The sequence below is a fragment of the Vombatus ursinus genome, unplaced genomic scaffold (genome assembly GCF_900497805.2).
Source record: "Vombatus ursinus unplaced genomic scaffold, bare-nosed wombat genome assembly UNPS02014802.1, whole genome shotgun sequence".
Lineage (NCBI taxonomy): Eukaryota > Metazoa > Chordata > Mammalia > Diprotodontia > Vombatidae > Vombatus > Vombatus ursinus.
This window is the reverse complement of record NW_020954580.1, coordinates 8,328,320-8,353,413: the sequence shown is the minus strand read 5'-3', so window position 1 is coordinate 8,353,413 and position 25,094 is coordinate 8,328,320. Positions and strand designations below refer to the sequence as shown.

At 41.5% G+C, this 25,094-nt stretch overlaps 1 protein-coding gene across 1 annotated transcript in view; it reads right to left on the bottom strand.

Moving 5' to 3' along the window:
• Positions 1-874: 874 nt before the first annotated feature.
• MARCH4 (membrane associated ring-CH-type finger 4) overlaps positions 875-25,094 on the bottom strand; it is a 132,476-nt gene continuing 108,256 nt past the window's right edge. The window contains exon 4 of the mRNA XM_027873787.1: positions 875-1,519. Coding sequence (XP_027729588.1) covers positions 1,137-1,519 — 383 coding nt within the window. The 3' untranslated portion in view covers positions 875-1,136. The remainder of the gene's footprint in view (positions 1,520-25,094) is intronic.

Sequence of the window (25,094 nt, the reverse complement as noted above, 5' to 3'; positions counted from 1 at the left end):
GCAGGGGCCAGAGAGATACTCACCACCTTTAACCACTCACACTAAGGAACCTCCCCCTGCCTAAAGTCAACACTTTCCCCTCCCTAATGCCCCCCCTAAAACCAGATGAGTATGCTGATATTGCCAGCCAGGAAGAGCCCAAGGCTCTCAAGAGATGTGCTCAAACCCTGCCCTCCCTTCCCACCCACTGTCCCCACCCTTTAGTCCCTCCCCACTGTCCCCGGCCCACTGTCCACTGCCCATGGCCTGGGGAGAACAAAACAAACCCAAAGATAGAAACAAAACAGGGCAACAAATACTTGTCATCTTTCAATTATCTTCACGCTTTATCTCCCTTCACACGTGCATGTGTATGCATGTGTGCACACGTGCATGTTTGCATCGTGTGTCAAGAGAGCTACTGTTCTTGACAACACTGTCATCAGACACACCAGTTTGGCCCCCATCTCTGCACTGCCTCCACCAGTGGTTTTGTGTGTGTCCCTGCATGTGTCCCAGCACGTGTCTACATGTGTCTACATGTGTGTTCACCCACGTACGTCCATCTGTGTGCCTGCATGTGTGTGTACACCTGTGTGTCCCCACCTGTGTGTCTGTCTCTATGTGTCTGCACATGTGTGTCCACCTGTGTGTCTGCCTGTATGCACCTGCCTGCATGTGTCTGCATGTGTGTGTCCATCTGTGTTTCTGCATGTGTGACTGCCTGCATGTGTGTGGTCACCTGTGTGTCTGCCTGTATGTGTCTGCATGTGTGTGTGTTCCCATGTGTTTTTGTTTTAGCTTGTATTGTACTTTAAGCTCTGAATTTATTTGTATTTGTATTTTTTCTTTTTTGTTTCTGTTCTTGTTAAGGAGAGTTTACTACCTGGAAAACACCAAATGCCCAGAGGGCTCCTTCTTGCCATCTGACCTAGGACCAGACCAGGCTGATGCCTTGGAGGACTCCTATGAAGGCATCCTGCCTTCTTCTCCCCACTCCCCCAGCCTCTCCTCATCCCGCACCCTCTCCAGCCTGCTCTCCCGCCCCTCTGGTGATGCGTGCCCACGTGTGTCCACCTCTGCTCCCTCTCCTTCCCTCCAGCTGGTCTCGGGCTCCCAGGCTCTCAAGGTTAAGGCCTCCCTCCCGCTTCCTGCTCTCAGACCGTGGTGACCCTCATGACAAGCTCTCGGTTGCCACCAGAGGGGCTGCGCTGCTCGTGAGGTCTCAGGTGACTCAAGATGTGCAGGATGGTGTAAGCACAGTGGTGATCGGCCAGAGGGCCAGAGGGGTGACTGGGGGGCCGGTTCCCTCCGCCACCGCCACCATCGCCCTGGGCAGGGTTGCCCACAGCCTCCTCTTCTGAGGAGGCAGCGGCGTCGGCCTGTGTGGATGAGGAGGTCCTGGGGTTTGTCCTGCCGCCGGCCTTCTGGTCCTCGATGTCCTTTGTCTTGTCATAGTTCAGCACTTTCCATTGCTGGTTCACAGCCTGCCAGCGTTTAAAGATCCGGTACACAGATGGCCCCTCGTGGATGATCAAGCCTGAAGTGACAGAAGGAGAGAAAGAAGAAAACCGACATTAGACAAAGAAAAACAAGAAACAGGTACAAACGGGGGTGGGCTGATAAATGTTTAACAACCGGCTCTCCAAAAAAAAAATGCACCCAGGCAGGAAACACTTTTAAGTGTAATCTGCGATATTAACATTTCCTCCATCATTTTCTTAAGTCTAGAAAACAACATTCAGCTCCTGGGCTCTTCCTATAATTAGCAGCATGAGTCAGCACAAAACCTATACCAATCAATGTGTACCACTAAAGGAGGGGCCAATAGGAATTAAGCTCCTCAAGGTGACCAGTGGTAGTTGTGCCCATGGGTAAGCTATGTAGAGACCCCACGTTCTTCTCACACAGACATGGAGTTGGTACATACCTACCCATAGGTACAACTACAATTGGCCATCTTGGGGAGCTTAATTCCTATTGGGTTATCTGAATCACTAGAATTCTTCATGAATGGCTATTGCTGGGTCGGCGGTGGGGGGATAAGGAAGAAAGAAAAGGAGGAAGTTAGGAAAGAAGGGAAAAAAGGAAGGAAAGAAAGGAAGGCAGAAAGAAAGGAAGGAAGGAAAAGAAGGAAAGGAAGGAAAGGAAGGAAGGAGAGAAAGAAAAAGGAAAGAAAGAAAGAAAAAGAAGAAAAGAAAGAAAGAAGGAAAGGAAGGAAGGAAAGAAAGAGAAAGAAAGAAAGAAAGAAAGAAAGAGAAAGGAAAGAAGGAAAGAAAAAGAAGAAAAGAAAGAAAAAGAAAGAAAGAGAAAGAAAGAAAGTTACTCTTCTGGTGATGTGCATCTTCAAAAATTTAGCTAGGAAGGTCCTCTGCAAAGATACTTTGTTGGGGGCCCCATACCTGAAATCTTTCCAGTGTGGTAAAACCTCCCAAAGCTTGTAATCTGTTTTCATAGCTTTGAAAACTTGAGGTTACATCTATACCCAGCTCAGCTATTAGAGTTGGACGTTAGTGAAGGCATTCCTTAATAAAACTTAGACTCAGTGAAACATCACTAGCAGAGCTAAAAGGTACCTTAGAGACCCTCTAGTAGACAGGGATTTTTAATTTGGGGTCCACAAACTTGTTTTTATTTAACGAAAAATGTTCAATAACTGTATTTCAACCCCAATTCAAAACCAATGATTGGTTTCCTTTGTAATCCTATAGACTGGATTTTTATCATTTTAAAGACCTTATTTTGAGAAGGGGGTCTTAGTTTCACCAGATTACAAAAGGATCCATGACACAAAAGAGGATGAGAAGCCAGGTCTAATCCGACCTGCTCATATTAGAGATGAGAAAACTGAGACCTAGATAGGGAAAATGCCCAAGATCACTTAGCTAGCTGTTGGTGGTGGTGGTGAAAAAAGGAAGGAAAAAAAGAAGAGAAGGGACCAAAGTGGGCTGAATCCTTTCAAATTTTCAAATGACTATTTCAACTATACGTAGTTGACATAATTTCTAATTAATTCCTTGTTACAGTGAATATATAGTCTGATTGAAGAGGGTGGTTTAAATATCCTGCCTGAATGATGCCTTCTAATTATCTAAATATCTATTGCTTGGGAAGTAATTACACCATAGCAATGGAAAGGAGGCCAAAGGGAGCATGCACCTGTTTTCTCAGATAATACTTGCTTGCCAAAGAAGAACTCTGAGCATCATCGTTCACTTCCACTTCCCCTGATCCTGCTTTCACTTCCTGTTGCTGCCATTCTACAAATTGCTTATTGATTCCTTTGCACTAGGTGGGAATCAGGAAGTGGTCAAATGGAGATGAGGTTGGGAGAGCTGAGCTGTGACTCCCGAGTTTGCACCTGGGGCAATCAGCACTAAATGGGTTCCCAATTCTTTGGGAATGCCTTAATTCAAGTCTCAGAGAAGCTACGGGGAAAGGCGTACTGGCAAGACCGGGAAGGTACTTGTTTGGGTGGGATGCTTCTCAGTTTATTTCTTATTCTTGCTACCATGGTGCTAAGCTCCTATTTCTACACTACTCAAAGGGCATGAATGCAGTGTATGACTGCTATGCTTTATTTGCTCCATTTGCCCCACCCAAACTATGGCTTTATGAGAGAATTGAAAAAAAAAAGATTTGGCTATGTGGGAGGCAAAGGAAATAAACCTTTTATCCGTTAAAAATAAATTTAATTAAAAATATTCACAGAAGGTGGGGAGGAGACTGGCTGAGTGGGGTAGATGGCAGCTATAGTGTATCAGAAAGGGCACTGGACTTGGAGGTGGAAAACCTGAGTAGCTCAGCTCCTTATTAGCTGTGTGACTTTGGATGAATAACCTCTCTGATCTCAACTGTAAAAAGAAGGGATTGGGGGCAACTAGGTGGCGCAGTGGATAGAGCACTGGCCCTGATGTCAGGAGGACCTAAGTTCAAATCTGGCCTCAGATCAAACACTTGTCACTAACTAGCTGTGTGACCTTGGGCAAGTCACTTAACCCCAATTGCCAAAAATAAAGGGGGATTGGATTTGAGGATCCCTAAAATTTCTTCTAACTCTAAGTAATATGATCCTGATAATGAGAAAGGTGGAAGTAGGTCAGGGGCAGAGAGGGAAGACATGGAAAGGAGAGGAGAATCGAAAGGAGAACAGGGGAAAGGATGAGAACAGAAAAGTGAGGACAGAAAAAAATCAGAGAAGAAAAGATGAGAGTGTTTGCTGCAAGAAATTGGGCTTAAAGACATAAATGGTTTTCCCCAAGAGTTCATGCAGTTTCACAAAGTATCTTTCCAGCACTAATCATGTGCCTAGCACTGTTAGGAATGCAGTGAGGGACACATTTCCCTGAAATTGCCCTCTCCATCTTCTCAGCTTCTTGAGAAATCTTAAAGCTCTTGTTTTCAGAAGTTTAGTATTCCTAGGCAGGCAGGGTGCTCTAGAGGTAGTCTGGTTGCTTTCTGTACCCTGCTTTCTGCCAGAAGTCCTGAATCTGTGAATTATAGCCCACCCCTCAGGTCAGATAGTCTGGGTAGGTGCTATGCCACTGAGTGGGGTGGTGGGGTGGTGGTGATCTTTTTTGCAGTGATGGAAATTCCACAGCTTCTCCATCTTTGTGCCTCTAAGTCTCATACCCTTTCCTGGCACAGAGTTCTTCCCCCAGGTCTAATCCCCACCCTCCCCTGATTGGTTTCCCAGGACATCTTGCTCTGTCCATGGTGAAAGCTCAATTTAATTCATACAGTTGGGAAACGCAACTGGTTGCTATCCTCTGAAGAGCAACCATTTGTGGCTGAATTAGAATAAGCCTCCTGAGAAGCTCAGTGAGCTTGTGAGCTCACTCCAGCGGCGAGCCCACTGAGAACTCCAGCAGGAAGTCACTTATCTTGGATAAGTTCTTTATGAAGAGTTTTCATTTTTACTATACGAAGCTTTGGTTTTCAAAACCCAACTTTCAACGCAACTGATAGGGAAGCATGAGGCAATCTTAGAAATTCTTCATCATCAAAACTTTTTAGCATATTTATTGAGTTTGCTACTGTATCAGGTGAAGCTGGCCTGGTAAGAATAGAAAGGCAGGCAGTTAAGTGGTGTAGTGGATAGCGCACTGGACCTGAACTCAGGAAGATCTGAGTTCAAATCCTGTCTCAACTGTGTACTAGCTGTGTGACCCTAGCCAAGTCACTTAACTAGTCTCAGCCTTGACTTCCTTACCTAGAAAATGGGAACAATAATAGCAACTGTTTCATGATTTTGTTATGGGGATCAAATGAGATAATATGTATAAAATGCTTTGTAAACTTTAATGTGCTATATATAAATGCTAGTTATTATTTTTTTGAGGGGAGGCAATTGGTGTTAAGTGACTTGCCCAGGGTCACACAGCTAGTAAGTGTCTGAGGCCACATCTAAACTCAAATCCTCCTGACTCCAGGGCTGGTACTCTATCTACTGCACCACCTAGCCACCCCGATGTTAGATATTATTAAAAGGAAGAGAAAGCACAGTTCTCTTTTCTCAGTGGCCCCAACTCAGCTCCTGCACACCTCCCCTCCAGTGTCCTCACAGCCTTTGCTCCTCTCTCACAGTGTCCCCCCCAGCCCTTGTCCCTCCTTATCTAGTGCCCTGCTGCAGTGCCTGACCCTTTCCCCCTCCCCTCAAAGTGATGCGTTAGTCCTTTTCCCCACCTTTACTTCTGACACAATTTTCTCAGTGCTTCTAGTAGCAAGGTCAGGCAACATTGGCCCAGAGAAACTCCTGGTCGCACTCCATCATTGTGTCCAGGCTTGATGTCAGGCATAGCCTGCAGAGCTCCATTTCTCAAGCTGCTAGTTCTCCAGGGCCCCAGTTCTACCCTTCTGAGTGCCAGTCTGGTACAGACAGAGACTACCCTGAAGCAAACATCAGGCACGTGTAGGAAGCAAGTTATTTTTAGTGGGCCTGGCATCACTGGGAAGTGCCAGATTGGCAATGCCGCTGACTGCTTGATCATCCCTGGGCAGTCTGAGCCTGCTGGCTATCCCCACTCCCCAGTACTTGGCAAGCTTTGCCCCTGAGATTCTCTGAGGGGTGCTGGAGGAGGTGGGAATGGATTCCCCAGGCCCTACCCCAGTCTGGGCCTTTTGCCAGAGCCTCATGAGCAGGCAGGCTTCTGGGGAGCCCCTCACTTTGGATATTCTTCTTAAACAACCAAACCCCTATAGTTGAAGGTTTAGGAGTAGAATTTTCTTGTCTAAGCATTTCTCCTTATGTTTCCGTGCTGGTCACTCTCAGGGAGATGGCTTTTTAGATGGTAGGGAATAGCCAGAAAGTTCTTCAAGAAGCAAGCCATAGTACATAGAGCACTGGGACTGGAGTCAGGAAGAGGTGAGTTCAAATCCAGTCTCAGATATTTACATTGGTCAAGTATCATGCCTTTTCTGGGCCCCATTTTCCCCATTGTCATCAGCCTTATGAACCATCCTGCCACTTTCTCTGACCTCACAGTGATAGTATGGGGATAGATGAGATAAATCTTTGGCAGGAAATTATAAACTGGCAGATTCCAAAGTATCTCCGTGAGGGACACTCATGTAATATTATTATCAGAGCTCCAAGAATCCCAAGGGAATGTGCACTTCTCAAAGTAGGGGATATGGCAGGAAGGATTCATGTATTGGATAGGGAGGTAAATTAGGTACACTTCACATGGGTCTTCTCTGTAGACTGTTTCCAGTAAGGTGGAAAGGCCCTTTCCTCAGCATAGGGCCCATCTGACCAGAAAGGAATAACAGTTATATAGTTTTATCTCATTTGGATCTTCACAAAAACACTGTGAGGTAGAGATACTATTACTATGCTCATTTCACAGATGACAAAACTGATGCTGAGAAAAGCTAAGGAATTTGCTGAAGGCCACATTCACACTTAGGTCTTCCTAATTCTAAGAGGGCTTTGAAGGCTAGGCTAAGTAATAGCCTTTACTCTGGAGGTAACGGGGAGCCACTGAGGGTGTTGAGCAAGAGTGAAATGTGATCAAAATTGCGTGGCAGTAGAAGACTAATTTTTGGTTTTGGAAGATGGGTTTGAGTGGGAACAGATTAAAAGTGAACGGCAAGCAGGATGCTCAATTCATCCTTGGAGGCTACAAGAGAAGATGGATGAAAACACAGAATTTTTGAGGTGTGGAAGCACTGGGATGAGTGTGCTCATAACAGATGTCCTCCATCTTCTTGTTAAAATAGAAGACAGGTAATCTGCAAACAGTCAGAGGGATAGGGGTGAAGAATCAAGGAGAGTGGGAAAGGTTTAAACAGCTGCTGTGGGGAATGTGATAGGGAATTAGTAAGAAATGATTGTTAGAGGAAAACTGAGCCACATTGAGAACCCGGCTAAGTTTAAAAAGCATGAATTTGTAGTGTAAGTAATTGACATGGATTCATGTTTTTTTCCTACTAACTCCTTGGCAGCCTGAACACAGGAACAGAGAAAGTGAATTCTGCAGCAAACTAGGAATTATCAGGATGAAAACAGTGACAGAACAAGGAAATCTTTGAAGGCTTCAGGGATGGTGGCAAACATAATGAAGTAGCTGACCATAGTGTTCAGTTTAGGTAGAGAGGTAAGTGAAACTAGACTGGGAATGGGGAAGTGGAAGGATATGTGAGAGACAAATGACTAGAGACCATGAGAAAGATGGAGAGAAGATGCATTGGGGCTGAGAGAGTGGTGGAGGTAGAAGGGCAGGAGACTGCAGAGTGAAGGGACACACATAGTTCAAGATCTTGGAGCTGGAGCGGTCCTGCCTGATGACGGTGAGATCTCAGGTGTGCGGTTAAAGTACAGTGGAAATAGAGATGATTGAAGGTGAGAAGGCCAAGGAGCTGGGAGGCCAGGGTGTCAGGATAGATAATCAAACATGGATCATGGAAGTTGGCCAAGATGATAGCAAGGGATGAAGTTCTTTAAACTCAATGATCTTGTGGCAGAGAGTGATTGGACCAGATGACCTCGGAGGTCCTGTCCAACACCGACGTTTTGTAATTGCACGATGAGTGGAGAGTAAAACTGAACCAGGTAACCAGGTCATTAAGGAAGGATGTGTCCTAGACATGGAGAGATGACAGTGTTGAGGAATGAGAAGGAATAACCTAACTATAATGTGGACTTCAAAGAGAGGTTGTTGAGTAATAGTGGTAGAACAGAGGTCTGGAATAGGCAGTATGTCAATCCATCCTTCTAGCTCCATGAATCTGGGAAGTGGGGCAAGGTTCCATGAACTCTGATTTTGGTATTCCTTAACAGAGTGGGAGGAACTCAGAAAATAGTCTCAAGGTGCCTATCACCTGGGGGCTACCTAAACAGATGATGGCATGAGGGACTGAGCCTGGAGTTAAATTTTTATAGGGAACTCTTAGAGAGAAAATGCTGACCAAATGGAGGTTCAATGCAATTCAATTCAGCAAACATTACAATGCCCCAGGCACTGTGCTAAGCACTGGGAAAAGAAAAAAGAAAAAAAAAAGTGGCCCTTGTCCTCAAGGAGCTTACAATCTAATGAGTAAGCACATAAAAAGAAGCAGAAAAACAGAGACAGGGACAAGGAAGTGGGGGGTAGAAGGGCAGGGGATGTGTTATTCCAAGAAGAGGGAACTTTCTATAAAGGAAGGTTTTGGGAGGAGTTTAGTGCTCCATCTTCCAGCTTCTAATCAGAGGGGAGAGGCAATTGATGCCATCTCTACAAATTATCATTTTAAAAAGTTTCCTAGAGCACTAAGAAGTTAAGTGACTTGCCCCGAACCACCAAACCAGGACGGGTCAGAGGCAGGACTTGAACTTGGTTCTTCCTGGCTCTAATATGAATGGAATAGACTATTATTGCTAGGTGGCACCATAGTGCAGAGAACACCAGCCCTGGAGTCAGGAAGAGTCATCTTTGTGAATTCAAATCTGGCCTAAGACACTTAGTAGCTCTGTGACCCTAGGCAAGTCACTTAACCCTGCTTGCCTCAGCTCCTCATCTGTCAAATGAGCTGGAGAAAGAAATGACAGACCATTCCAGTATCTCTGCCGAGAAAACCCAAATGGGGTCATGAAGAGTCAAACGCAACTGAAAAATTACTAAACAACGGCAACAAAATATATAGATATGAGGAATTCAGAAAATCATAAGAATTACAGACTTGAGATCAGGAGGAACCTTGAGGGTGTCATGCAGTCTAACCCCTTTATTTTACAGATTAGGAAATGTAGCCTCAGAGAGATTAAATGATGCTATTGTTAACAAACATGCCCTTTGTTCTATATCATTCCCACTCATAGCCCTGAACTATTGGGAATCTTCTCTTCCCCAAATGGATTGCATCCCTAGCCAAGGGAGCATAGGACTGGATGTTCTTTTTCTCAGGCTCCCAGAAGCATGGGGTGCATTGAGGAAGACATATATTGCTCCACTTTCCCACTTTCAGACTGTCTCTTTGCCACCAACACTCAGCCACCTCTCTTCTTTTAAGATTTACCCCAACCGTGTTTATCACTCAGTCCAACTCCTTGTTGCAGTTAACTCCTCACCTCCAAGAAAGTCCTTTCTCAAGGAGTTCAACCTTCATATCTACTCCAACCCGTGCCCTATTCCTTAAACAAAATATTCCCACTCCCATTTTTTTTTTTGCCATTGCATTGGCTTTCTTTCACACCTCTCCCTCCTCACCTATATTTCTCTGCTTCCGAGGCTTTCTTCAAGGATCATCTCAAATCCCACCTCCTGCAGGGAGCATTTCCTGGTTCTCCCATATGCTAGGCTTTCCCCCTTTTAGATGACCTTCTATCTGCTCTGTATGAATCTTGCATATATTTATTTACATGTTGTCTCCCCCATTAGAATGTAAACTCCTTGGAGGCAGGGACTTTTTCCCCCCTTTTCTTTGTAGCCCCAGCACTTAGCACAGAGCCTGATGCATAATAAGCATTTGGATGTTGCTTATTGAATAACTGCCCTGATTCTTGGGTAGGTCAGCATATGTGTTCAGCCCAGACCTCTAAGTTCATCATTCTCTTAAACTCATGACTTCACTTCATACAAGTCACACAAAAAGATGGTTATATACATGACAGAGCCATCGACCCATATTTACTCCACCTCCATGATCCAGAGCTCTGAAATTCCTCCCTGTCTCTGACTGCAACCTTCTATTCTTCAATTTCTAGTCTTCATTCTTACCAAGACTCCCTGTCCCTCTATCCCTACCTATTCTCATAGTCTATGACTCCTTTTCCTCCCTTTATAGTCTTGATCTTAGGGTTAATATGTTCAACCATACACTCTCTGCTACCCTTGACTCCCTCTCCTCTTTGTCCTATGACCAGGCACTTCTTTCCATGCCACAAGCTGAGGGTGCCCCTACCATCCATTTTCCCCACCATTACACAAATGCTATTGAATAATCTTAGAGAAGGTCATGCAACCATTTCAATGGTCCCTTAACAATTTATATTATCTAATTTCAATTTAGCCCTCACCTCCTCACAGTAATCCTGACTCCTCAACCAAATGGGACTACCCATTATCTCCCAAGGTTGGTCTGAGTTTTCCAGCTTTATGCCTTCACTTTCTCTGATTAATTTTCTCTCACACTCTTCACAGTGGTTATTCCAAAGCTTCCTCTTTCTCCTCAGACTTCTTATACCACCCAATTCCCCTCTCTCTCTAAAAAGAAGACCTTGTCTCTTATTCTATTGAGAAAAATAAAGATCATCTGTTACAAGTTCCCTCTTTACCCAACTCCAAACCTCCAAATTCTTCTAATCCCCTCACCCATCCACTCATTTCCTCAGTCTCTAATGAAGAAATAAAACCTTCTCATCACCAATATTAACTTCTTTACTCATGATCTTGAAACCATCCCCTTGTATCTTCTCTAGGAACTTGGCCTCTCAGTCTTTGCCTTCCTCTTATATTCAATCTCTCATTGTTTTACTCCCTCCCTACATGACAACCATATCTATGACTCCATCATCTATTAAAAAAAAACCCTTCATTTGCTCTTCCCTCAAAGTAACATCTTATATCTTTTTTCCCCCTTTCACAGCCAAATTCCTAAAATAGGTTGTCTATTTTCCTTGCCTCTACTGCCTCACCTCACCACTGACTTCTCAACCCCTTGAAGTCTGGCTCCTGACCTCACCAGTTTACTGAAAACAATTTCTCTCAGGTTATCAAAGATCAATAAACTGATAAGTCCATTGGTCTTTTCTCAGTACTCATCCTCCTTAATCTTTCTGTAGTTTTTGTCAATGTCAGCCACCTACTCCTTCAGAGCATTCTCTCTTCCATTGGCTTCTTTGACTCTCTTCTCTCAGTTCTTCACCTTATCTGAATGTTCCTTTTCAGTGTCCTTCGTTGGACTGTCATATTCCTTCCACCTACTAATAAATTCCCTTCTTTTCCCTCTAGGATAAAATATAATCTCAGCCTGGAATTTAAAGCCCTACCCAATCTGGCACCCACCTATCTTTCCTGTCCATTTTCACATCTTTCCTACACTCTTTGTTATGGGTGAACTAGTCTGGGAGCTGCTCCCTATATACACCCCCCCATCTTCTAAGTCTCTGACTTTGCATAAGGAGTTCCCCAAGTCTCTAATGCACTCCCTCCTCACCCAAGCCTCATAGAAATTACCAGCTTCCTTCAAAATACAACTCAGATGCCAACCTATATATGAAGTTTTTCCTGAACTCCTCTTCCCAGTTTCTCCCTCTTGAATTCACCTTGCATTACTTTGCACATTGTTGTTTGTCCTTTGTTCTTGAAGAGGACCATGACATCAGGAAGGAGATGACTTGCAAGTGAATTGGATTTAAGTGAGGCAGAGCTATGCAAAGTCACCAGCCTCACTCTCTCCTTCAGAGCCAACTGGGTCCAGTGACAAGATATAGATCAGGATGACTGAAGATGTCCCCAAATTCGATGGGAGACCTTGGCCTTTTTAAGCAAAGGACTTTCCTAGGTTTCAGTTTGCCTGAGGCAATGCCCATTCAGTGATTAAGGCTAGACAAAAAATTATATTCCCTCCCTTCCCCAGGAGAATGTAACCTTCTTGAAGGCAGGAGCTATTTCATTTTCTTTGTTTGTTTTCCTAGCACCTAACAGGGCCTTGCCCATAATGGACACCTAACAAATCCTTGTTGACTTGATTGTTCCAGGTAACATTAGAAGGAAAGTAGCAATGTCAAAATTCAAACTCAGGTCCCCTAACTTCAAATCCAATGTTCTTTGCCCTATGCTTTGATGACTTTTATGATCTGATATAGAACAAAGAAAGCAAAACAAAGAGAGTAGTATTGTATATACAGTGATTGCAAAAGGCAACACTAAAAGTCAACAGAACTCAGACCAATGCAACAATCAACAAAAAGCCATGCAAATGGAGGTCAATCTCCATGGAAAACAACAATAAAGATCTTTCTGTAGCCCTGAACTAGCCAAGACAAGTTCAGGAGACTTTTTCACAGCACAGACAAATGTAACGACCAATAGTGGTTCCAGAAAACTGATATTAGGTCATACTTTCTCTCCAAAAAGAGGGGGCAGACTATGGATGTGAAATGGCACATATTTGGCGACTTATATTTTTATAATGAACAGTTTTGCTGAACTGTTTTGGGTTGTTCTTATAAAGGAGGTTTCTATTGGGAGAAATTGCTGAAAAGAGACTAGGATATAAAAAAATACATTAATAAAACATAGAAGACACTATCTTTGCATCTTTGGATGCAGCTGTCATTGAACTTGCGGCACAAGTTCATCACTGTCATGCCCTATTAGTCTTCCCTTTGCACTGCTTGGCAATAGTGCACAGCACAGAAAACCTCCCTAGGGACACACAGGCAACATTTAAGCACCAACAGGGATGCTTTGCTCCTCAGGCAGCCCTTTAAACCTTTCTCATCCCCTTTAATTAGGACCATCCCTTTGCTTATTATCCCTAATTTATCCTGCATAATTGTTTGTATTTTGTCTCCCCCATTAGACTGTGAGTTCCTTGAAGGCAGGGCCTGTCTTTTACCTTTCTTTGTGACCCTGGTGCTTAACACAGTGCCTAGAACAAGGTAGATGCTTAATAAATGTTTATTGACTATCGAGTACTTAAATAAGTGCCAGGCACTGTGCTAAGTGATGAGGATGCAAAGAAAAGCAAAAACCTGTGACTTACCCTCAGGGAGCCCCCATTCTATCGGTGGAGACAACATGCAAATAACTATGTACCTGAAAGATATAAAACATTATAAACCTAATAGGTGCTCATAAGTGCTGGCTGGAGAAAACCCTAGAGAGGAAAGCTGCAGGGGTCTGACTAGAGCTATTGCCCTAATCTAAAGTTAAAGCTAAAGGACTTCCCAATACCCATAACTCAACCTCCCTGCCTTTCCTGTTACTGTTACAGTACAAAATTTACTGTATGTATACCTCAGTGTATTATTATGTGTACAATGTATGAATGATGTACATATACAATGTATACATACTATATGCACAATGTCACATATTAATGTGACACTACAAAATATACTGTATATATATGGCAATATATTATTATATGCATAAGTGTGTCCAATGTACATAATATACAACATATATTACTGTATGTACGATGTAATATATTATTGTGACAGTACAAAATGTACAGACAATACAGCCTCTGCTGGAGGGAGAGGGTTGTACTGCATGTTAGAGGCAGCCTCCCCACGCTCATCTAAGTATTAGAAGAAAATGAAGAAGGAAAGTTCAGTGGCATTCCAGGGAAGGGAGGTCCTGAGCAAAGTAAACTGTGAGTAAGATAGCACCACATGCCTGAGACAGCTTCCTACACTTTGTCCACCCACTTATTCCCATTATTTAAGCAGTTGCTGCTATGGCCCCATTTCTCCATCAATTCTTCCTAGACTGAATAGAGGGAAGGAAGCACCTCTACCCAACTCAAACATGAAACTCAAGCAATTCTTTCCTACTCCCCACCATCCTCCACCCAAGGCCCTCATGAAATATCTGTGTTCATTGACCTGCTTCCAGAGGTGCTGGGGAGGTCTTCAAGCAGTGGCGGGATGACCACTTGTCAGCGTGGGGATGTCTTTTGTGTAAGGCTGCTCTAGATGGCCAGTGAGGTCCCTTCCCACTCTCATATTCTTCAATTCTGAGAAATACTGCCAACGTTGGAAAATCCATGCAAATGGAGGGCAGCCTCAGTGGAAGACAATCATTGAGACCTTTCTGTAGCCCTGAACCAGCCAAGACAAATTCAGGGTACTTTTTCACAGTACTAATATATGTAATCATTCATATTCATAAAGCAATTTACCCAAAACTTCCTTGTGAGGTAGTGCCATAAATAGGAATAACTACTCATCACCTGTACCAAGATTTCACCCATTTGGGAGTGACCCACATTCACCTGTGTCTATTGAATGCAATAAGGTGATCAATGCCTTGATGGTTATTGTAACCACAATCAGTGAGGTAGAACAGTTGAGTTGTGAGTCCACTAAGACTATTCCCAATAGTCTCACTGGAAAAATAAACTGGCCTGTCTCCTATTGAGTCCACTTATAAGGAACTTATAAAAACAGGGAGAGAAAGTCTGGGCCTCTGTGCTGGTAACCTTGAACTTGCCCATATGATGCACTGTTGATGACATGTACACGTAAGAAAGCCTTATGTATTAGGTTGTGCAGCAAGCTACATGAGGTCTTAGACACAGAGAATGCCAAGGATAGGGTGATGGTCAATTTGGTGTTACATGGTCAGCAATGATACATCCCTTACACAAGAACTCATGAGGCCTTCTCTATTCTCTCAGGTGTGCCCATGTCACATGTCTTGGGATCTTAGTTGTCTGCAATCAGTGATGATCCTAGCAACTCCTCAGCTTAGCTCACTGTAGTGACTGGTTATTAATAATATGAAAAGAGCTCAGATGGAACCCTCTTCTTGAGGAATGTTGTGCCCATAGCGGCTGGTACTTGGTCTTTTCCTAGTGTTATGAGTCCTTGTGTCCTTCACTGAGAGTCTTAGAATACAGTTCAGGAGAGATAGTGTCAGTCCGTCAATAAATAGTTATTAAGCACTTGCTATGTGCCAGGCATTGAGCTAGGCTCTGGAGATATTAAGACAGGCAAAAGATAGGCCTTGCTCTCAAGCAAGTCTAATGCGTGCTGTGTCACTGGAAAAGTGGAATTTTTGGTGTAGAGCTCAGAGCATTTAGAAGCAGGTTCTGAGTGGGCCAAATTACCAAGAATCAGAGAACTGTGATACAAAACTTGCTTCATGCAATCCTTTCTCTGAATCATCATCATCACTACTGACATTCACATAGTACTTTAAAGTTTGCAAAACGTTTTAAATATGTTATTTCATTTGAGCCTCACAAAAGCTTTGTAAGGTAGATACTATATTATTATCATTCCATTTTATAGCTGAGAAAACTGAGGCCCAGAAGTTTAATGACTTGTCCACAGTCATACAATTAATAAGTATCAGAAGCATGACTTGAAGCCATGTCTTTCTGATGTCTACTGCTTCTAAGATCCCACATGTATTTACCACTAGAAGGAGCAGAACTTGTCAGGGTAGAGATAATAGGAAAAAAAAGAGCTGGTAGATAACATAAAAGTCATTTCTACTTAGCTTTGAAATAAATCATAGGCCCCTTTGCAGTAAATTGACCCTGTTAATTGAGTATTGCTTGAGTTATATCAAAAATTGTTGCTGTAAGATATGAGTATAAAATAACAAATCTGTTTCATTTTTTTTTAAAGCAAAAATCCTAGAACAATTTTGCTTAATGTGTTTTCTTGCTTAAGGTATGACCTTGCTTATTCCAATGAGGCTGCCATCAGTCAAAACATTTTTGGAAATCTTTTAGCTTTACCTTCCCAGTCAGCTGGAGACATTCCAGAAAATCAGCCTCATTACTTTATAATCACACTGTTTTGATTTGTTTCTTTTTTACCCCCCAAAATGATCACTAACATTATTCACTAGACTTGGCTTTTGACCTTTTCCCAATGTCCAATATGATCTTAAAGAATAAAGATTGGCTAGCACCAACGATGTTCAGAAAAATGGAACCCAGGCGCAGCAGGCAAAACCCAAAGAAGCATCCTAGAGGTGTGTTGGGCAAGGGCAGCATCACTGGAATGCATATCTAGCCTACCAAGGTGACCTCTGAAGAGGATGGATGGATCAGTTCTGCTGCATTTTTTAAAACTCAGTCACATTAACTCCCTGAGTACACTATGAATGAGCAATTGACATGATTTTGTAAGCATGCTGAATAGTAAGAGGATATTGATCTGGAAATAAAGAATTTTGCCCCAGAGTGTCCACAAAATGGATAATGGATCCAAAGATAATCAAGAGTTTGTCATCATTTGTAATATTCATGCATTTGCTTGGTACATATTATTTATAAAAGTCCTATATTCCAGTGCTTCATCCTGGCTTGGAGGAAAGTCTGAATTCTTGAAGGCTTAAGGTAAATCACAAGTCCTGGCAGAAGCTTCCAAGCCAAAAAGTCTCCAAGTAGGGGATTGTGGACAGGCTGCTTCTCTAACTTTAGAAAGACCTCTCACCCGGTGGGCTGCAGACTTTTTCAGCCATAGCAACTGACAAAAACTGTCGACTGAGAGATGAAGAATTGGGATCTACATTGGTTAAGGGAGGACTCACACTGAGGAAATCACAGACCCTGGAAATATTGAAAGCTACTTAGTAGTTAGTTATCTCTTTGACTCTTGAATGTGTGATAATTATCATCATCATCATCATCATCATCATCATCATCATTATTATTATTATTATTATTATTATATTACCTGTCTTGGGTAGCAAATCCCTTCAACTGTGCTTCCCAGCCATTTGGAAACCACGAACCCTTCTTATTTCATTTTATAGTTTTCATTCACCCAAAAACAAAAAGAAAAAGGAAGTAAAAATATTCTATATATTATTAATTTATTTTCAAAATTAAAGTGAATGAAATTTTGTTTTCATAACCTCACAATGAGAAGCAATGAGGTATAGTGGATAGCCTTGAAGCCAGGAAGACCTGACTTCAAGTCTTGCCTCTCACTCATATTGGCTATTTAAGTTTGAGCAAATCACTTAACCCTTATTGCTCTAAACAGCTCTCTAAAACTATAAATTTTGATCTTCATGAAAATAAAATAAAATCTAGTTTTAAAAAAGAAATAAAGAAGACTATAAGTTCTGGGGGAACTAAATTGTTGAGGAAATTTCTCTATACTGGTGAAATCTCTATCCCAAATCTTGCAATGAAAAGTAGCATAAAGTGATGCATAGAGGGCTAAACTTGAAGTCAGAAAGACCTGGCACTGACACAGACTAGCCATGTGACCATGTGCCAATCAATTAACCCCTTAGTAGCCCACTCTTTCAGTGACTTTGGACTGGCAAGTTGTCATTGGTGGACACAGCTTCCACACTGGAAAAGTTAGTTTCCTATATCAATGAAATTACTGGCTTGGACCAAAACAATAAAATACAATTCACAATATCTCTGAGATAATCAAAGAAAACCTGGGGTGGACCTGGAGTGCAGCAAATTCAGGGGCAGGGACTGCTTCTGTCAAAGTCACTGGATAAAATGTAAAATGGCCCTATGCCCAGAGGAGTTGTTTTTGCCAAAACCTTTAGCATGCAAATAATGTGATTTCTTTGTTCTTGGGTTGCAAGACTAGAACTCCTTAAAAATGAAAATAATAAAGCAAACAGAAAAGAGGAAGAGGTCCATGTCCTCCCTGGCCTGCCTTTCTGATGGCTGACATCTCCTGGCTTTACTAAGCAATTTATTTTGGGGTTATTTTAATTCCCCCCAAAGCCTTTAATTAATTCACTATTGTTAAATTGTAATAACCTGAGCCACTGGAGCAGAGAACACCACATTTATTTGCTGGGTGGCTCTATCACTTTTTTTTTTTTTTGCTGCAGTTGGGTAGCATTGTTAGAGAAGAAGGAAGAAGGGATGTGTATGCTGAGGATATTAGAAATAAGTCATGTCTTCTCATGGAGAAAGCAAGGATGGGAGAAATGAGTCATCTCTGCTCTCATTCACAATGCCAAAGATATAGCCAGATCATAAAGATCTATGGGCTGGGGGATTAGGAAATCTATTCCATGGGTACATGTGGGATAAGAGAATTCCCATAGAGTACCCTAAATTCTCATTTTAGCCATTGATTTCAGCTTCCCAAGACCTCATAAGGAAGCAAAATGGACTGGTTAGCATTCTATTTTCTTTATTCCCTGGTCTCTTCCCCCCCACCACCAAAGACCAAATAACTCACACAGTAGCACTTCTCAGCAGACAGACTATATAGCTGCTCCCCTTCTCCAACCAGGCAGCACCTTGAATTCAGCCCAGGGAGGTACAATTTCACCAAATCTCTCACTGTAGCTAATAGTTATTATATTGACAGATCACAGAAAAATTGAATTTTGGAACTAGAAGGGACCTAGGAGATATTCAAGTCCCACCCTCTTGTTTGAGGCTGCTAGGTGTCACAGTAGCTAGAGTGTTAGACCTGGAGACAGGAAGACTTGAGTTGGACCCCAGACATTTATTAGCTATATGGCCCTGGACAAGTCACTTAAATCTCTTTTAGCCTCAGTTTTCCTTACCTACTAAATGGGGATAATGCAAGCACAAATCTCACAGGGTTATTGCGCAGATCAAATGAGGAAACATATGTAAAGTGTTTTATATCATTGCCATCATCATCATTTGACAGAGATCTCCAAAGTACAGAGAGGCAATTTCTGTGACCTTTAGATCTAAGGTCACAGAAGTAGATAGTGACAGGGCCAAGGGGAGAATCCAAGCCTTTTTCACTGTACCATACTAATTTCTCCATGTTGTTGAGATAGGCCACTTTACTCTTCCATTGAAAAGCCAACATACTAGAAGTTGATAACATTCTGAATTCACCAATTTACTGAGATAACAGGGCTAGAGAAGGTCCAGGATAGGCAGCTAAAATCATCAAAGGGGTTGGAGTTGAAAAGAGACCAGTAGTCATCCTTTGAAGAAAAGTGGATAAAAAAGTAAAGAGCCCATCCCACTTTTGAACTGCCCTATTTCTGATGAAGGCAAGTCATCATCTTTGCAGTCAACCAGTTTCACAACCTTAGTGTCATCCCCTTCTCTCTCTCTCACCCTGCATAGCCAATCAATTCCCGTACATTGTCGTTTATGTCTCCATAATATCTCTTTCACTGTACCCCCAGCATCTAGTACCCTTCCCCCAGTATTATGTGCATATACCTATCTATATGCATATACCGATCTTTATACATAGATACACACTTGTGCATATATATCTGTGTATATGTGTGTATATTCCAAATATCTAGCACAGTGATAAGCACATAATAGGTTCTTCACAAATCTTTGCCAAGAAAACCCCAAATGGGATCACAAAGAGTCAAACACAACTAAAAAAAGGACTGAACAACAAAATGCTTGTTGATTGACTGATAAGTTCATGATAACTGCTAACCTTGTGCCAAGAGCCTGAGAGCTGAGAGTTCAGGAATCCTGAGTACTAACTCAAGATCCCTCCTTACAAAACTCAACACTCATCCTGTAGACTATAGCTCATGGGTTCAATTTGCCTGGATATCCCCAGTTTCCTCATATTTAGAATGGCTGGTTGGATGAGACGACTTCTAATGTGTAGACCACATGAAGTATCCAGGCAAGATCTCCAGAATTTCTCTAGTCATCCTAGTGGTCAAAGCCTGGTTTTGGTCCAACTCAATGGTATAATAGACTTCCACCAACAGACCAGATTTTATGAAATTGGAGCAGCATTGGCCCTGTTCTACTTTCCTATAAGTACCACTTCAACCCAACAGGAACATGAATCCACCAGCAAGTGCTGTAGGAATTGTTTCATATTATGAGTGGTAGGGAACGGACCAATACTGTTTACTTGGGGACTAGTTCCAAGTACCACTCTGCTCCTGTCTTCCCAAGAGCCCCAATGTATTTAAGAATTGGGGTTCATGTTGGGCACACTCCAGTCATTAAGTCATCTGGCCACCATTGTCTATTTTTAGTATAGTCAACAAAGTAGTGAAGGGGCCATAGAGAAGCAAAACAGTCCAGTGAAAAGAATGCTAACTCTGGGAGGTGTGCAACCTGGGTTCAAGTCCCAGCTCTGCCACTTACTAGCTGTGTATGTAAGTCACTATACCTCTCTGGGTCTCAGTTTCCTTATCTGTAAAATGAAAATGAAGTGGCTGAACTAGCTCATGTCTAACTCCTTTTCATCTCTCCATCCATTACCTGTAGTTTTAGTGGGTGTCTCATTTTTGTATGAGTCATTTCAGATTTCTGCTTCGCTTACACCCCCGATATCAAACCCAGAGCTGGGAATACGCAAGGTAGGCAGCTACCAAGGGTATTAAAATGGAGGGGTGGAGCAGAGGATGTAATAAGGGGCACTTTCTAATATGATTTTGAATAAATACACTTATTTTTAATGTCAGAACATTCTGTTCTCTATGACATGTAGGCAGGGGTGTGCTGGTAAATGTTTAACACCTGGTTCTTCTAAAAAAAAAACCCAACAGACCCCTCCCCCACAAAAAAACCCCACACAGATTCAATTACATACATACACAGATAACACACTTTTAAGTTCAAATGTATCATTAACATTTTCTCCATCACCTTGTGAAGTCTGGATAATCAATAAAACAATAAATCAAGCCCTTATCTGTAGCATTTGCCTTTTTCCAGGTGTTAATGCTCATACTGAAAATTGAATGGTTAGTTCTTGTGAACTAGCTCCAGCACACCCCTGCACATAGGTATTTCTTCTGTGATAAGTCAAGTCACGTATTATAGTGACAATGAAAAGCCATTGGTGACAGTAGCACAAATTCTCAAACCTGGTACAAGTCATTGAACCTCTTAAAACCTCAGTTTCTTCATTTGTAAAATGACTGGGCTAGACTAGGTGATCTCTAAGATTCTTTCCAGTTCTAGATTTATGATTCTATGATCTTTACCTAGGACACACAAATGCCTATTCTTTCATTGCAATATCTCACAGCAGATCTGTCTGCTTCCTTTCCGAGTCAACTCTAGTCCATGTTTTCATTGCCTCACTGCTAGACTGTCTAAGCAGCCTCCCTGCTGATTTCCCTGTTGCTAGTCTTTCTCTCTCCAATCCATCCTGCCTGGAACTATTTCATCAAATGTGAAATTCTCTGCCTAGGCTTCCCTACTGCTTTCTCGCTTCTTTTCCCTACTCCCTCCCACTTTCCTTAATGTATTCAGTCTTGTTTTTTTTTTTTACTCCTCCACATAGCAAACCTGCTGTCTATTCTCTGTACTCTCTTTCCTTATCTAATCCCTCTGCCTATGTACATTCTTTCAAGTGGAATTCCATCCCTCACTTATCTCCCCAACCCAGACCTCTATCTTTCTTCAAAACCCAGATCAATGTTGACTTTTTTCAATGGCATACAAAATCTTAACTGGAAAGGACATCAGAGATCATCTCGCACAGATAAGAAAACTAAGTCACAGAGATGGAGTAATCTCTAGTATCTCAACAATGGAATTTGAATCCAGTTCTTTGGAAGTTCTTTCCACTACGTTACACAATGGCACACAAAATCAGAACCAGAAAGAACATCAGAGATCATCTCTCACAGATAAGAAAACTAAGTCACAGAGATGGAGTAATCTCTAGTATCTCAACAATGGAATTTGAATCCAGTTCTTTGGAAGTTCTTTCCACTATATTACATTGCCTTTTATCATTACTCTGATTATTTATTTCCTCTGTTTCCTCAACACTTTATGTCTCTAGTTGGGAAGTTAGTATTTGTCTTTGTGGCAAGGTGGCCCCAACCCAAAGGCCAGAGCTAAAAGCAGTTGACAGTTCTGTCCCTCCCCCCACCTGGGTTCTAGGAAAGTCTTGAGGCAGTCTTGGGCTAATTTGAATGAACCAATCCAGCAAGAAGATAGTGTTTGGGAAGACAAGGCCACCAAAGGAGAACCAAAGTTCCCCTTCAGGACTCAAGATTCAGCAGAAGATGCTGAGGGAGTGGGGGATACAAGAATCAAGAGCTGAGAAAAGAGGGAATGCATAGGGTGATTAATTCTAACTCAAGCAAGAGCAAAAATTGGAGACTTCTGCTTTCAAAGAAAGTAAGCCCTTCATTCGTGCGAAAGGAAGTAAAGCGCTGAAATTCTCAAATAGCTGAGATTCCTTCTGACTCTAGGTCTGAAAGGACGGGAAAGTTTCAAATATCCCAGAATGCCTTGAGACCTGAAAGTGCTGGAAAGTTTCAAATATACCCAAGTCATTCTGGTCCTGGCTATTTCATTCTGAAAGAACTATTAATACTGGTTATACTTCCAGGGTGACCTCCCCATGGTTTGAGAGACAGCACCAACTATTGGGGGAAGAGAAGCAGGAAAAGCAGTAAGGAAAACCATGGGGGCAAATGAACATCTGTACATCCAATTCTCATTTTGTAATGTAGTTGCTCCGCATTATTTTGCATGTACTTCTAAGATATATTTACCTCATGTTACTTTGCATGCCTTTGTAAAGTTAATTATAATGAAGTTGTCTCATAAGGACATTTAACTTATGAGAATTCAACTAAACATGCTGAGAAAGTGGGGAAAGAGACAGAGATGCAGAGGAAACAGAGACACAGATACAGAGAGAGAGAGAGACAGAAACAGAGAGAGATTCAGAGACAAACTAGAAACAGAGAGAAATGACAATTTAAATACCAGAGAGAGTCTGCTTGCTATTACTCTCAAAGAATATATACCCTAGCATGAAAAATTCTTGGGGAAGAAAATATATAATCGTATTTCTATGTCAAGATTTTTCAAAAGTATTATTTGTTTAGTCATATGTTTTCCTGCCAGCTAAATCTTTACCAGTCTTTATTTTCTTCTAGAAGTCCTGGTTCCATCCCTCCTTGAACAATAGCATAACTGGTTGTGGTGAAAAATAAAATAAATAAAAACAAAACTATAATAACTATAAAACTTATAAAATTATAAGTATAAATATAAATAACATGAAAAATAAAATATATATTCAATTGTTTCTATAGCAACCACTTCAGGAGCAGCTAGGTGGCGCAGCGGATGGAGCACGGCCCTGAAGTCAGGAGGACTTGAGTTCAAATCTGGCCTCAGACCAAACACTTGACACTTACTAGCTGTGTGACCCTGGGCAAGTTACTTAACCCCAATTGCCTAAAAATAAAAAAATATATAGCAACCACTTCAGTCATCTGCTTTCTGATACAGATTACTTTCTTTCAAAGAGACCCTAGCCAAGGACTTACACTCTTCAACAATACTTCTGAGAAAACTGGAAAGCAGTATGACAAAAATTAGGTTTAGACCAACATCTCACGCTACATACCAAGGTAAGTTCCAAATAGACATATGACTTGGATGTAAAAGGTCACGTAAGCCAATTAGAGCAGCAAGGAAGAAATAACTTTTGCGATTAGGAGTAGGGGAAGAATTAATGACCAAACAAAGGATAGAAGGGTTCACACAAGATAAAAATGGTGAGTTTCATTATATAAAATTAAAATGGTTTTGCACAAACAAAACCAATGTAGCTAAAAGTAGAAGTGAACTAACTAACTGGGGAAAATCTTTGTAGCAAATTTCTCTGATAAAGATCTCATTTCATATACATATATATGGATAGATTATATATAGAGATATGGAATTGATTCAAATTTATTTGAATAAGATCCATTCGCCAATTGATAAATGCTCAAAGGATATGAACAGTCAGTTCTCAAGGAAAGAAATCCAAGCTATCAATAGCCATAGGAAAAAGTGCTCCAATGATAATAATTTGAAAAATGCAAATTAATACAATTCTGAAGTGCTACCTCACACCCACCATACTGGCTAAGTTGACAAAAATTGGAAAATGACAAATGTTGGAGAGGTTGTAGGGGGAAAAAATGTATTGGTGGTGAAACTGTGAATTGGTCTGGCTATTCCAGAGAGCAATTAGGAAATATTTCCAAAAAGTTATTAAATTGTACATTGAACTACTGATACTACTCTTAGACTTATTCCTCAAAGAGATCAAAGAAAGAGAAAAAAGACCCATATATACAAAAACATTTATAGCAGCTCTTTTTGTAGAGGCAAACAATGGAAAACTAAGTGCCTATCAATTGGGGAATGGCTGACAAATCATTGTATATGAAAGTAACAGGATATTATTGTGCCAAAAGAAATTACGAAAGAGATGGTTTCAGAGAAAATTTGCATAAAGTGATACAGAATGAAGTTAACACAACCAAGAGAACAATGTGTGCGATAACACTAAGAACTCTAATCAATGTAATGGCCAACCACTCACTATTCTGGAGGACTGATGATGAAGAATGCTACCCACCTCCTGTCAGTGAGCTGATGGATTCCTGATGCAGAATAAGACATATTTTTGGACAAGGCCAATGTGGGAATTTTTTCTGGTTGATTATGTGTATTTGTTACAAGGTTTTATTTTGTTTTTCCTTCTCAATGTGGAGGTGGATGGAGGAATGGGAGAAGACAAAATAAATGTTAACTGAAAAAAAGTAATTAAAAAATAAAGAGACCCTAGCTCTTTTCCTGCTACAACTGTTTAAAGATATTGTATTTTATATGTGATTTTAAATGTTTTCAAAGCTAATTTTATTATATATTTATTGTATATATAGTATATATTGTATATATATATTTATTGTATATACATATATATATATGTGTGTAATTGTTGATTTTAGTCTTCCTGATTTTACTACTGCAAACTCCTAAATAGTTTCCCTACATCCAATCTCTCCCTTCTCCAATCCATCTTCCACATAGTGCCAGGATCTGACATATTACTCCCTTGCTCAGAGGCTTTCTCTAGAATCAAGTGAAATCAACAAGCATTTATTAAGCACCTACTGTGTGAGTAGGCACTGTGCTAAGTGCTGGATGCAATCAATTGCAAATCCCTCTGTTTGGCACTTAAACCCTTGTATCATCTGGAACCTTCTTACTGTCCCTCTCAC